This window comes from Macaca nemestrina, chromosome 3, assembly GCF_043159975.1.
Source record: "Macaca nemestrina isolate mMacNem1 chromosome 3, mMacNem.hap1, whole genome shotgun sequence".
NCBI lineage: Eukaryota > Metazoa > Chordata > Mammalia > Primates > Cercopithecidae > Macaca > Macaca nemestrina.
In genome coordinates, this window is record NC_092127.1 from 45,071,854 (window position 1) to 45,086,924 (window position 15,071).

Sequence of the window (15,071 nt, forward strand, 5' to 3'; positions counted from 1 at the left end):
ACAATGTAGCTGTTCTCCAACAGTTTGAACTTCAGAGGAAAGTGAACCATATCATTAAATCAACTTAAGGGAAAACTATTAAAATGTGCTTTTATAGTAATTTCCAAAAAATCTGTGTTCCACAGTTGTGAAGACACTTCTTTGCTGGGAGCAGGGGCTGGGAAGGATGGGGATTAGCATCTTGTTTATTGTACTTTAGGAAATGGTAACCTACATGCCAAGGATCCATCCAGGCAACAAATCGATTAGCATAAGTAATGCAAAGAGTGTGTTATTATAGCTCACTTTTGGGGCAAGTATTGAGAATGATCATTAGCATTTGATGTACGCAGGGGCAGCCCCCTCTGCTTGTGGGTAAAGCCTTTCAGAGTCTCTGGAAAGCACCCTTGCTGCTCTGTCCACCTCTAGAGTGGAGCTTTCATCTGGTTATCTTTCAAAGCAGCCTGGGTGGCCACCAAAAGCACTTGACATCTTGATGCACTTCAGCAGTTTTACATATATACAAACTTTGTAGAAAAATAAATTTGTCATTCGTCACCACATATGTTGATCTGGGGAGTGAGGTGCTTGCAGTTCTGGCTCTGAGCTGTTTGCTGTGCTCTCTCTTTCAGTGGATATTACTTTTTTTTTTATTGTTTTTTGAAGCTAAAATTACTTCAAATATATAAAGACCCCCACAGTTAAGTCCCCAAATCCAGCATGTTGTATTTATCTAAAGTAGATAATGGTAAATAAAAATGCTTAGTGTTGATATCACTTTCAATTTATAGTCCTAAAGGCAAGTGTTCAAGACTTGAAGTTTCCAGCAAACATTTATGGTATCTAATCTGTTATCACTTCTTTGCAGGCCATCTAGGCAACCGTGACCTATTCTGCTTTGCTCTGGGGAATGTGATAAAGAGGAAGAAACAGCTGCTTGAGAAAAGGCTTAGAAACATGGCTGTGGTTTATGAAAACAATAATAATATTTTCATATTGAATGGGTTTAGATATATGTTATGCTATATTCAAGGAAGCAAGCAACCCAAGTCAAAATATTTTATAAGGTTATTAAGAGAGCTATATTAAAAATATGAAAATCTACACTTTCCTGAGTCAGAGAAAAAAGTAAAATGTACATAGCACTTAAAAAAATTCTCTCAGTGCATTCTACAGTCGTTAAAGCTTGCCTTTTCCTTAAACACTGCTTAATCTTCAGTAGATTTGTGTGCGACTTTGCCTAACTAAATAGAATGTCTTATTAAATTATTTTTTCCCTCTCTGTTGAGTCTTCCAACTAAAGCAACAGTAACAAAAGTTTACAAATTTTTGATGATAAAAATTAATTAATGAATATATATGCTTATTAGAGTCCAAACTACAATAGTGACTAGGCATGTTCATGACACTATATGCATGAGAACGTCCGTATCTCTCCTATCGCCTTCTCATTGTATAACTTTGCATAAGGCATTTGACTTCTCCCAAAGCTCAGATTTCCTCATCTGTCAATTGGAGAGGACTCCACTGTTTCTACCTACCTTACAGGGGTTTTGAGGAGAAAATTCATCATTTTATGTGAAAGTGCTTTGTAAGATATTACTTTTTTGGATTGCTAATCATATTTTGTTTAAGGATCTATCTTACAAGTCAGTGGACATTCTCCAGTTATGTATCAGCTGTGTAGAAGAAGACGTTGCCTTGATATTGATGGTGATGGGTAAAGAAGGCACCAACGAGGAATTTGGATTGAGAATACAACGTGTATAAAGATTACCACCTGTATTATCAGCTTAACAAGAAATATATAATAAGTCGACAAAACCAATTATACTATTTGCAGACTGAAATTACAATATTCCCTTTAGAGGCAATAAAAGTTATAAATTTGGAAATGTTAATTATGAGGTAAAATAGGTAATTTTAAAGACAAGATAAATTTTACAAGTCTTATAAATAAGCATTTAAGCACAGGTATCTTACAAGGATATTGTGCAGTGGTTTATTTTACTTATGCATTTTTTTTTCTTACCTGGAATATGGCCTCGGCAAGTGTAAAAGAATTCTTTGCAATAGTCTTTGCAGAGCAGAGGAAGTACTAGGTCTCTTTCCAAGACTTCTCTCTCAGGTGAGTGGAACAGGCTTTGAGAATGTGGAGAGCAAAGTGCACATTTGATTTCCTCCAGTAACTTCCCACATTCTGTGTTATTGGTAACAGAAAATATCTGAAAGTCATAAATCAGAAACAAACAATTTTTTTAGTTAGGTAAAGTTAGGTATAGTTATTATTATTTTTTTGCAATTGTGTAAGTAGAAAAGTTTAATTTAGCCAATGAAGTTTTCTGAAAAGAATTACTGTGTCACAATACAGAATGCCTTTATAAGGATACAAGTATAGTCTCTGGGACTGGGCTGGGAGAACAAAAGGCAGGGATACATAAAAGTGCTTCTTATTCTTGCAAATCAAAGACTTCATCTGTATTTCAGGTGTGAAAAAATAAAAGGCAATTATATTTAGACTCTTTAAGACTTTATCACTTCATTCTCCCTCAAAGTGTATACTGAATGATACTTAGCTTTAAAATCCCAACCTTTGTCCAACTGCATGCAAAACAGAATTTTTCAAGACACGACTTATTTGTGTCTTACGTGAAAATCTATTTCATTCCTGAAATTCTTAATATGATTATGTCAAAAATATACTTGGGTTACATTTCTCAAATTTCAATTAGTTTTCAATCTGCAGACTGCATTAGGGAAAGTTTTCTAAAGTAGGATTTGCCGTTCATGTTTTATAAAAATAATATCCAAAGTGAAATCAAACAGGTTTACAACCAATTTTTATTATTCGTTATATCTTAGCCAGGAAAAATTTTTTAACTGGGTCCTCAGGTATGTTATATGCATGAATAAACACAAGAGCTTAACGAAGTATTTTTGAATGATATGTAGTGAATTTTAATGAAAAGTGACATACCTTCATCACAATTTTTACAGTGACATGTCTTTTATTTCAATAAGACCAATTTGAGTTACTGATTCATTGAGTTTAGCAATTAATAGACAGAATAGGTCTTGTTGTTTAGCAGTAACTTTAAAAACCTGCCTTCAGAACCTCCTTTAATATATATAGAAGGCAATATCAACACAATATTTGACTTGGGAAATGTAGTGCTGTCAAAATCAAGTATTGATTTTTTACATTAAAAACAACATAATGGAATTGAATTTTAAACCTTTTCCCAATTCATCTAACTATATTTATACTTTATTACTTCTTTAGAACTATCAATCAAATTTAACATTTTAAATTCTAGAGCACTGTTTTAAACAAATATTCCTTTAACAAATTAAGGTTCTAATTTGGGTAAATCTATGGCTTCTGTTTTTTGGGATAATGATATTCCAGGTCATCACAAAAATTTGAATCTGCAAGAGCAAAGTAATGAAAAAAAATTGAATACAAACATACTGAAATTTTAGTATGCAGCAAGTCCAATAGAAGTGATCATATTTTGGAAAAACGTATAATAGGTTGTAGCTACAATATTCAGAAAAATTATTATTAATCACAATTATATTTACATTCTTATCAATTTATTTAAATAACAATTGCTTAAATGGATAAAATTTTCTAAAAGGAAACATGGACTACACCCTTAGAATTTGCATTCCAAGAATGTTTTAAATGTCTTTTATTGTCCATACTCTGGCAGACCTCACCAGATCTATTCAATATTAATAGTGTTCAACTCTGTTCTGTTTGTTTATCATAAAGCAATTCTGTTTGTTTATCATATAGCAGTCCACTAAGAACAGAACAACTGCAGGATGCTGAAGCCACCTCTTTTGCTGGCTGAAAAACTGGAATGTAATTACCTTTGGTTTTATGGAGATTATGCATGCTTCCATTTTTTATAGCTGAAACAAAATGATCCTCGTATACTCTCTCAGCTGCTTTCCAGGAAGAGCTTGATTTTAGTGCCTAAGGAATTTTGTCTTTTACAATTTTTGGAATGTGTTCTGGCCACAGATCTCTCATCAAAAGTTTCAGAAGTAGGATTCAATAAATTATCTGAAATCAAGTATAATATTATTCTTTTTAAAGTTTCATGCTGTTCCGGCCCAGCAGGATGGTAACATTTTGCTCTGTGTGAGGTCTGCAGTGTAAATACCTATTTGAAGATAGATAGAGCCATCATTCTGGCTTTGGTTTCAATGAACCAATAGTCTTACTGAAGTCAATTAAACTGACTCAGCCAAAGCTGCAACAGGGTTTTAGACAGATGAGTCTGGGTGTGTGTAGCATAATTTCTTCTTCTTTTTTGCCTATGTGTCTGTGTCTTATATAGGTCCTTAACTTTATTTCTGATGATGCCGTCAATCTTAAGAAGAAATTTAAGCTAATTTCCTGTTTCAATTTTTGAAAGCTGTATACAAAACCATCATAGTGGTTAAAACTAAATATACTTCAGAAATCATGTAAAACTTTGAGACATTATTACAGCATGCCTAGTAATCATTGTGGCTGTTGCTAATTTATAACATCTGGCAGGTCATCCTTTAATCTTTAGCCACACGAAAGTAAAATCCATAGAAGAAGGGTAAGATAAATAGGGGATACACAGTAAAGCGTGGCCTCCAACTATAGCTTATCAACAAATAGTAAAATGGGTGACAGAGACCTTCTGTATTTCTCTTTATTTACCAACTAACTAAACAAAGAGGGCAAAAGGCACCCACACGGGTTCGATGAGGGGACAAAAGGAGAAAATACATGACAGTATATTAAGATGTCGCCTTAAGATCACTTGGTACACAAAAAGTTATTTCTAAAAATCATATGCCTACAAGGTTGTTCAGCTGTTGGGTAGAACACATGTGTCTCTGAACTATAGTGCTGGATTATGTCATTAAAGAGTTCAGTTTCAATTTTAGGCTAATATGTAAATAGATCATTGTACTAAGGCAGCTGTTAAAGGGACCCCAGGATGAGTTATTTGTTTAGTTGGATGTGTTCAACAATAGCCTTTGTGCCTGAAAGAGCCAGAGCAAACAAATGATTGTAAAAGGGCACACTTGAAAACAATTACTTTTCACCCATTCCTTGACAGCTTTGGCTGTGAAACCACCCAAGGTAGAGAGAACTTCTATGCCTCTGTGGCTACAAGTTAAGTTTTAGAAATGGGGGTATTTTAGTTGGCTGCAGATTCAATCTGGTTAATGAGAATTAGATTCTTTTAGCATGCTGTATTTAGAAAGTGCGATAATATTGCTAAGATAATATGACTTCCTAAATTTTGACAGTACTTATTTGTCAAGGTAGTTAACAATCTTATTACAATATAGAACATTATTAAAATATATAAAAAATTAAAATAGAACATAATTCCATGACTAAAGAATTGAACTCAATTGTAGTTCATTAAAGAAAATTTCTTAGCCTAGAAACAGGACTTAATTGTATGGCTGAGCATGCTAATATTCCTACCTAGTTTGCTACTATCTATTTGTCTAAGAAATTTCTTCCTGTAGGAAAAACCTACTACTGTAGTTTCTTGAAAAGCTGCAGAAATGTTTCTGGGGATTTTTTTTTCTTCCATAAACAAAAAAAGGGCCCTTTCAAATAGCAATCATCTCTCCTGTATACACATTATGAAATAAGATCCTAACATATATTATAATCCAGGAAGGCTTACGGGAAAAAGGGAAACACTGAAGTTTATTATAAAATAACATGTTTTAAAAACTATTAAAACTTGAGAACTAATATAGGTCAAGAATGCATATGCATAGCTATAGCAAATCTCTGTTTTGAACAATTTGGGTATTGTTAGTTTATAAACCACTTGTAATGGAACCAGCAAAAGTCTAGTGTACCAAACTTAATTCAGACAGACTTTCCAAATGAGTAGGGGTTTGTTGAAGATTGGAAGCACATAAAACAGAAAGGAATGTGTATAGTTAACATGGCAGATTGCTTCCTAAAGAATGATTTCTTTAAAAAAAATTATATAACTTCTCTTAAGGGCTATAACTCCCCTCGGTCCCATCCCCCTTCCCTTTCTCCCCACCATTTAGTGAAGAACAAAATTTTCATTCCATATGTCCCTGGAAGAGTTGAGTACTGCAGGGGTCCCTAGATCATCAGTATATTCATAGTATATATTACACCAAGGGAGACTTAATGGCAAATATTTCTAAACTTTTCTCTGAATTTGCTGGTTCTTTAGGGCTCCTGATAAAACCTTTAAGGTGACCTGAATGTAGCTATTTTGAAACTTAATTCAATTGCAACACAGGAGCTTAATGACATTGTTTTGAATAAAATCCTGGAATATCTGTTCCCTGAATCTCAGGCTCCTGCTGCATATGGTAAGAATAAAAAGAGAGTTGCAGCTGAAAACCTACAGCAAGACAGTTCTCACTCATCTGGGAATAGAAGGAGTTGGACAAATGCTCCCTCAAAAGGCATGAACATTTGGACAGAGCTGGGGACTGAAAGAGAATGATGTTCTCTAGTTTCACCCATTAGTGAACCAACTAACAAATACAATGGTGTTGTTGTTATTCTTTTGCCATAAGCAACAGGACTCTGTGTGTGGGCAGCAGTTTAGTGGGGAGGAGGATAAGTCGACCCCTTTTTGTCCTATTGATTTTTTCCTATTTGCATGACTTGAGCAAATTAAATGATGCAATATGGCTTTTTGTTACAAAACAAAGTGAGAGATACCACCCAGACACATATGTTGATTCGTAGGAGCTGTTTACATGAGAATAGAGTGAAATCTACCGTGAACTGAGCATAAAAATTAGATTCAGCCTGGGTTTTTTTTTTTTATGCCTGGGCCAGCAAGACTGAAGCACGAGTTTTCCAAGAGTCTCTCAGACCTTGACAACTGGCAGTGTTCTAACAGAGGAATTCTTAATTAAACCTAAAATGGGGAAAGGGAGGGGGAGCAAAGACACCTGATTGTTTATTTCACGTGCAGTGATTGTTAATGACGTGACCCAGCAATCATTCCTTGGTGTACAGTGAATACCACCCATGACTGCATCTCCTGGCAAGAATGATATTGCAAACTCAAAAACAAGCGTGTCTTTACAGTCAACAAACACCATGTTAGTATTTAGTTAAACTTATTAACACAAGGATAACGTAAATGCCATTACTCTTAAAACAAATTCTTAGAGAAGATCTTCTTCCAAGACACCTAACTGACCCTGAAAGTCTGAATTTATAATGTTACAAAATGACGAAGAATCGTCTCAGTTTTACGTGATAAATAACGCCCCAGCAAAATCTTTCGCCAGTGTTTTTCAGGTCCCTAAACGGAGGACCAAGAGTTCCTTTCTGTTGGTTTAACTAATGTAATGCAAGACACCCCCCTCTGACGGGGCTGGGGATCATAAACCAACCACGCTTCAACATCCTTTACAATTCAATCCTATCCCTAACCGAGCACGTGGAGAAAACGGCACAAATCTTTTTACCCTAGAAAAATAAACCGGAAACCACAGCCACCTTAATTTACAGTTTCACCGCAGCCAGTGCCCCATTCGATCCAAAACACACTGTTCATCGCGATTCTTTTAAAATATTTACCCAGCCCAGGGTGCGGGTACCGCAGAAGCGTCTGTTTTCAGAGATAGGCAAGTTTGCACAGCATCCCGACCGCGGACTCTGGGGGCGGGAAAGCTATTTGCTTACCCCAGAGAACACACAACAGAATCACGTTAGCGCTTTAGAAAAGTTATGAAAAGAACTCCCCCAAAGAAGTTTTGCCCTTCTTACAGCCACCGGCTTTGCCAGAGCCACAGGGAACCCCACCCAGCCAATATGCCAAGTACGCGTCCGTGAGGCCGGTGACTGCCTACCTTATTCTCCAGGCGCCCCAGCCCCGGGCTGTCACTCCGCAGGCAGCAGGACAGCCGAGGGTAGAAGCCACCGCACAGCATCTCTCCCCCACTCAGCAGCTCCAGCTGGGACATCATCCTCCTGTCTCTCCTTTTCAGGCGCTTCGGAGGGTTCCCATTCAGGCACCTTCTCCTCCTTGCTCCGCTCCCTTCGTTTCTTTCCCCAAACTTAGCATCTCCTTCAAAGAAGCCCAGAGCCACGGCCAACAGCAGCAGCTTAAAGGAGAGCATCTTCAGCATCGTCTGCCCAGAGCAGCAGGGGCTGGGCGCGGGAGGATGGGGGGGGAACGCCACTGCCCAGCAGAGGCACTAAGGCGCAGCTCCAGGAGGAGGCTGCGGGGCTGCAGGGCGCTCCAGAGGCAGAGGGAGGTGACGGGGACAAAAATACGTTCAGCGATGCAACTTTGCAAAAAATAAAAGACGCGGCGATGGGTCCAATGCCTTAGGGGAGCCCGAGGAGCGAGATAAAGTTGTGCAGATGACACCGTTTTCAGTTGTGCCAGTGTCAGTTGGGTTAGGGGCTTTCTGCTGCGGCTGGGAAGTGGGAGGAGGAGAAGGAGTTGGAAGAGGAGGAAGAAAAGGAGAGGACAGCCACAGATGTTCACTTGTCCGTGTAACGGGAGTTGTTTAGGTGGTACAGTAGCAGGAACAGAAACGGCGACGGCGGCGGCGGGGCAGGCGGAGGCAGGGTCAACGCTGGGCTCTAGATGATGCTGAGGTCTCCTCTGCCGGCGGCTGCAGCTTCTCACACAGCCTCTCATGTTTCGCTCCCTCTTTTCTTCTTCTTTTTAACTAGCGCGCGGGGAGGTGCTGCCACAGCGCGCCCCTTGACGTCACCGCTTCTCGCGCGCCCCCGCCCAGGGTGGGGGGAAGGGGAGGGGGCAGCCCCCGCGCGAGCGCGTCCCCCGGGCCCCGGCTGCCTCCCTGCTGAGGCGGGGAGGGGCGGCTGGCAGCGACGGCGGCGGACGGAGGGGGAGGGCCGTGAGCGTTCGGAGCCAGCCTCGAGGGTGCTGAACCCAGCGCGCCCGCCTCGCCGCGGCGCCCGGGTGGGGGCGTCCACGGCCCCGGTTCCCGGCGGGCTTGGGGCAGGGGCGCAGTCCGGAGATTCCGGGACTGCCCGGCTGCTGCAGTCCGCAGGCTCCTCTCTCCTCCCCGCTTCCCCTCCGCATCGCCTGGGCTAAAGGCGGCCAAGCAGAGGCTCCGAGAGAAAGTAAGTAAGGGTGGGCCGTGGGAGGTGGGAAGGGAGGGACCCCTTCCAGGGCCATCCCCACCCCAGCCCCCCGGCCCGCCCCTCGCCCCGTGGGAGGGTGAACTAAGTGGGCTGAAGCGGACGGGAGGGAGTTTTTGGGCCCCTTTGTCTCCCCCAGCCTCACGGACACCCCCATTTTCCACACTGATTTTCAATGTGAAGCTCAAGTCCTCAAAGATCTTTCTTGGGGTCTGACTTAGAGGCAGGGGGACATCCCAGATGCCGTTGAGTAGGCTGAGATGGTTTGGAGACATCCTCGCTGGAGGTCCTGCAAGCCACTGAAGTGTCACAGACACGTGTGCGCGGAGTGGGGCGGTATGTCGGGCCACAAGCCAAGCCAGAGTCGGCCTCCCAGAGTGTTTGCCTCGGTTTGGGCGGGTTAGTCCCCGACGCACCTTTCAGGGCCCCACATGTGTTCTGGAATAAGCCAGGCCCCGCTGGTGCCATCTGGGAACACAGGTTCTTGGGCCACAGGTGGACGGAGAGAAGCTGGGCGCGGAATTAGTGATCATTTTAAAGCACACACACACACACACACAGACACACACGCACGCACGCGCGCGCAGTCCCTGGGGAGAGATTCCCCGGGAGTAGAAACAGAGGCGTTAGATCTGGAGAAAGAATTAGTTGCAAGTTTAAGGGCGTCCAGAAGCGCTGTGCTCTACTTATCCCTGTGTATACAAATAAATTAACCTTTTCCCCAGCTAGACAAAGTCTGTATAAATAAAGTGTTTCTAAAAAGATGTCTATGTTATCAAGAGCGGTGACTTGAGGTTTACTGGATCCCTGCAAGTTGGCATCAGGACGAGCTTCTACAGGGTTGCACACAAAATGTGCTTCTAGCCCACTTGGGTATTTAACAGAGGAGCTGATTTCCCAGAAGATGGGCTTTGAGGAGGAGATAAGGCAGTTTTCCCATTTTGGCAATGGAGGAATGTTCACCATATTTGGATTTGCTTCACTTGTTGGACATTGATTTCGCCAAGCGATTGCAAAAGTTGGTGATGATTGAGGTGGGCAGCTGACTAAATTAATCACTTCTTTAAAGTGGTCACGGTGGCTAGGTAAGGCTTCTGTCTTTTTCACTTGCTGAACCTGGATATTAGTGAAGTTAGGTTTTTCCCAAAAGAGGTGACACATCAGAATAACTGAAAAGAATCTGCTAGGATGTCTGGCCCAGTCCTCAGCTAAAGGTAGGGCCCCGATGACACGTTTAACATTTTCCCCAGGGGCTGCTGTATACACATGATTCTTCATACACGTGATTGTAAGTCCACTTAGGATCTCACAGGCTGTTGTTGTTGTTTTTTTTTTTTAATCTGATATTCTTTCTGCTTTGAGGACTTTTAATATAAAATTAATCAGAGAGCTGCAAGCACTTTAAGACTTTAAACTCATTAATAGATCTCAAGATGAATCCCATCAAATTTAAATCACTTGCATAGTTTCATCTCATTAGATAGTTTGAGAATAAGGACTTGAACCCAATCTGGGGTGCTTTCCACTATCCAACCCTTTATTCCCAAATGCCAAGTTTATATTCATTTTCCAAAGTAAAAATCCTTCTAAAAACATATTTCAGTGGTTTGAGCTCCTACTCTGATAAATTCATGTTAGTAGTTTTGAAACAGGCCTTTCTTATGGCTTATACTTCAAGACTAAGGACACTTAAAGGTAAATTAATTTTGTTTTTAAAATACTATGCATCTGTTATAACCCTTGACCCTAAGATATAGAAAGTTTATAAAAGATTACTGAAATAAGACATGCTTGTTAGTTTTGATATATGGAAACTAGAATTGATTTCATCTACTGTTTGTCCTGAAAGTCAATAAATTGGGTCACTTAGGAGATAGCTTGAGCTTATTCTTAGTGTTACTGGTATAATTTCTAAACAGTTACTAAGCAGTGTTATACAAATGGACTAACTTGTGATTCATTTTTTCCAGAGGGAAAATTGCAACCCTTGCCTACAACCAGACTGACAGCATAATTTCTTAGGAATCAAGAATCAACACAGGGTTATTTCTTTAGATTAAACCTTGAAAGCCCCCTTGGAGGCTGAAGGAACAGAGGATAGCCATGCATACACTTGAACATGAAAAATGGTCCTCTTTCATTGGAGAGGTCTCCCTCTTCAGCTAAACAGACAGAGTGGTGAAAAGAAGAAGGGACCCCTTCCTGACGAAAATAATACAGACAAATCAAATTGGCCTTTTCTAGCAAGGAATGGAACGGCCATGCTAGATCACATCTGCTCACACCACCACTGAGTAATCCTCTCCAGAACTGCCACCTATGTGCAGGTCATGCCCTGTGCAAGAGCACCTAAAGTGGGAGCTGAAGTCCTGCCCAGGCTCCCTTCACCAAGCAGAGTTTATGTTGCTGTGTGTCTGTGTCTACCCAGAGGATGTGGGTCCTTTTTAAAATGTACACCAAATCATTGTGTATGAGCTAGCACCAGCTTGGACCATCCCTCCCTCATAGGTCCTATCCAGAGTTATATTCCCTACTTTAGAAGAATTAATTATTTTCATGAACGTATTTAGTTGATTGTAAAAAATGAAATATGTGACATAAATTGAAATTAATTTCAGAAGTAAAGGTCAAAATATTATCATGTATGTGAATTATGTATATATGTTTGTATATGTATGTATCAAGAGAGTTATATGAATATACATTTCTGTGTATCAGAAGTGAGGACAATTGAACTTTGGTAAGTGTTTAAAATAAAATTATTTTGAGTTTTGGAATCAGCTTTATGTATGGATTTCTGGCCTTCACAGAAATATGTACTATTTAATTCCATTTCAACAAATATATATTAAGTGTTAGGCACCATGCTGATATGTATATAGTACTGAAAAATAATGCAAACACCCTGCTTCTAGGTAGTTATTAATCTAATATAGAAGTCAAATGATAAGGTAACAAATAAAATTACAGTTATAAATTATGGTAAAGGCTATGAAATAAATGCTAAGGGATAGAATAACAAAGAACATCTATTTCAGATTAAGCGACTGGAAAAAGCTTCTCTGGGAAAATGACATTTCAGTTGAGACCTAGGATAACTTGGAAGGAGTGCAAAGTGACTCCAACCACTGTTGAAAGTCTAGGACCATTTGAGTTCAGAATATAATTTGATACATTTGAGGAGAAGTGCAGAATAGATAACTCAGAGGCTAGAGGCCAAATTCGCAGACTTTTCATTTAAAGACTCCAGGTAACTAATTAAGTTAGTTCCGTGTATTTGTCATTCACTTTTGTTTTTGCAAGTGCCCTTTCTTTCCTCCCTCATACTTATCCATCTTTGTCTCTTTCTCTAAATTTAGGCTTAACAACAACCTCTTCTAAGAGTTATTCTAGTTTGAACGGCCCTTCAACCATTGCACCTCACCTAACAAGTGTATAGATACTATATTTTATTTATTTTCTTTTGTGCATCATTGGTAAATACCTGAGACGTTTACATATGTGCAAGTTGAATATTCATGAGATTATAAGCTCCACAAGGGCAGGAATTGCATTTCCTTCTTTGGACACCCCAACATAGTTTAGTTTCAACTCCTAGCACAGCAACCAGCCTCTCAATAAATGCTACTGAGTGGCTGATCTTGATGGAGTTGATAATTTTTAAAGGTTTAAAATGGAGCTAATATTTGCATTAAAAAAAACTTTAAATTGGGCCAGACATAGTGACTCACCCCTGTAATCCCATCAATTGGGGAGTCCAAGGTAGGAGGATAGATTAAGCCCCAGAGTTCAAGACCAACCTGGGCAACACAGTGAGACCCCATTTCTAAAAAAATAAGGAAAATTATCCGGGCATGGTGGAGCACACCTGTAGTCCCAGCTGCTTGGGAACCTGAGGTGGGAGGATCACTTGAGCCCAGGAGATCAAGGCTGCAGTGAGCTATGATTATACTGCACTCCAGCCTGGGTGACAGAACAAGACGCTGTCTCAAAAAGTAAATTGTGAAATAGAAGAAAGCACACAGTTTAAAGTGCACTATCACTAAGGAAGTGCAACAGACCTTGCTACTGAAGTGTGATTCCACAAACGAAGGACAGCCAGCAAAGCGAGATAATAAATACATATCCTTTAAAAATTAAAGGTTGGTTATAATTCAGATAAATGGACACAAAAATGGTAGGGCTGCTTCTAGGGTGTTTTCTACAGTTAGTCTTTCTTTCAAAAGTGAGCACCTACTGTGTACCAGAGCCTGATCTGGACCCTGGGGACACAGCAGTGAACAAAACTTTTCTCATGGAACTCATATTCTAGTGGGGAAGACAGGTAACAAACAGATATAGATTATACCAGATGGCGAGGAATGCTGCAGAGAAAAGGGAGCATGGCCAAAGACTGCCGGGGTTGGGAGAAATAATAATTTTGTATACATTGTCAGGAAAAGTGTTTACCGAGGCAATATTTGGGCAGAAACAAATATTTGGGCAATATCTGGGCAGAAACAAGGGCAGAGAAATAGCCAGGGTCCACATTGCATGGGATCTTATAAGGTATGTTATGGATTCAGGCTCTTAATTCGGAATGAGATGATTTTCACTCAGGGGTCTTTGTCAGAAATAAACCATGCTAGCTATTTTCACAGTGCAAATTACAGATGAGGAATTAGTTAAGTGGAACTGAAAAGGCGAAAGGGGAACACTACTGCAGGTAGCCACTCCCATCCCTAGGAATTGAGGACGAGGGAAGAGTTGGGGTTAATAGAACCTAGATGCTTATTGGAGAGCCCTGGTAGAGCTGTGTAGACAGGGTTGCTGCCCAGCGGGTGTTGATAACCTGAGATGATGAAATGAAGCTGATGATGGCAGTGTGGGAAGAAGATTGGAGGCTGAAGCCACTTGCTACTGACAGGATATATTCCTTTCGTAGAGCTGCCTTAACAAGGTACCACAAACTAGGTGGCTTAAAACAACAGAAATTCGCCAGGGCCTGGTGGCTCATGCCTGTAATCCCAGCACTTTGGGAGGCCGAGGTGGGTGCATCACCTGAGGTCGGGAGTTCGAGACCAGCCTGACCAACATGGAGAAACCCTGTCTCTACTAAAAATACAAAATTAACCGGGCGCGGTGACGCATGTCTGAATCTCAGCTACTTGGAAGGCTGAGGCAGGAGAATCGCTTGAACCCGGGAGACGGGAGACGGAGGTTGTGGTGAGCAGAGATCGCGCCATCGCACTCCAGCCCGGGCAACAAGAGAGAAACTCCATCTGAAACAACAACAACAAAAAGCCAGAAATTTATTATCTCAGTTCTGCAGGCTGTAAGTCTGAAATTAAGATGTTGGCAGGGTTGGCTCCTTCTAGAGATATGAAGCACAGTGTGTCTGGGCTTCTCTCCTAGCTTCCGGCAGCCTCCAGTGTTCTTCTCCTTGGTTTGTAGGTAGTGATCTCTCTGTATCCGTCCTCTATGCAGGTCTATCTCTGCATCTGAATTTCTCCTTTTTATAAGGACACCAGTCATATTGGATTAGACTTCACCCTAATGACCTCATGTTACCTTGATCATCAGCAAAAACACTATTTCCAAATCAGGTCCAGGCATTAGGATTTTAACATCCTTTTGTGGGACACAATTTAATCCATAACACAAGATAAGGGGTCATTGCTGGGGAGCAAGTCCTTTCTCTCTCTCTTTTGCCTTCTAGCGTCCCTCTAGTGCCCTATCTTAGGTAGGATTTTCTATAAGCAGAGGCTGAAACGGATTCTTGGAAAGTAATTCATTGAGAAGAACTAAGGAAGAAGAGGTTGAGAACAGCAGAATATGGCCAGGGAAGGAAGCTTAAATGAGGCTGGAAGCGGGATCTAGCTTCAGCCTGATTCCAAGGGGGCTCTGGATCATGAATGGCACCATAGAATTGGTTCCAACTCGAGACAAATGTAGAGAGATTAATTTT

At 40.7% G+C, this 15,071-nt stretch overlaps 1 protein-coding gene and 1 long non-coding RNA gene across 4 annotated transcripts in view; one reads left to right on the top strand and one right to left on the bottom strand.

The window, feature by feature from the left end:
* HHI (hedgehog interacting protein) overlaps positions 1-8,685 on the bottom strand; it is a 98,255-nt gene extending 89,570 nt beyond the window's left edge. For 2 of the 3 annotated variants that reach the window (XM_011710462.2, XM_011710461.2), the window contains exons 1-2: positions 7,858-8,684; positions 2,012-2,204 (exon numbers count right to left, since the gene is read on the bottom strand). In XM_011710462.2, coding sequence (XP_011708764.2) covers positions 2,012-2,204; positions 7,858-8,136 — 472 coding nt within the window. In that variant the 5' untranslated portion in view covers positions 8,137-8,684. Of the gene's footprint in view, positions 1-2,011; positions 2,205-7,857 lie in introns of all 3 variants that reach the window. The other variant, XM_011710460.2, reaches the window with a different exon arrangement.
* A 108-nt stretch (positions 8,686-8,793) lies between these two features.
* Positions 8,794-11,901, top strand: LOC105463401 (uncharacterized). The gene is made up of 2 exons (XR_011620932.1): positions 8,794-9,106; positions 11,095-11,901. It is a non-coding gene; the product is annotated as an uncharacterized lncRNA (long non-coding RNA).
* The last annotated feature ends 3,170 nt before the right edge of the window (positions 11,902-15,071 follow it).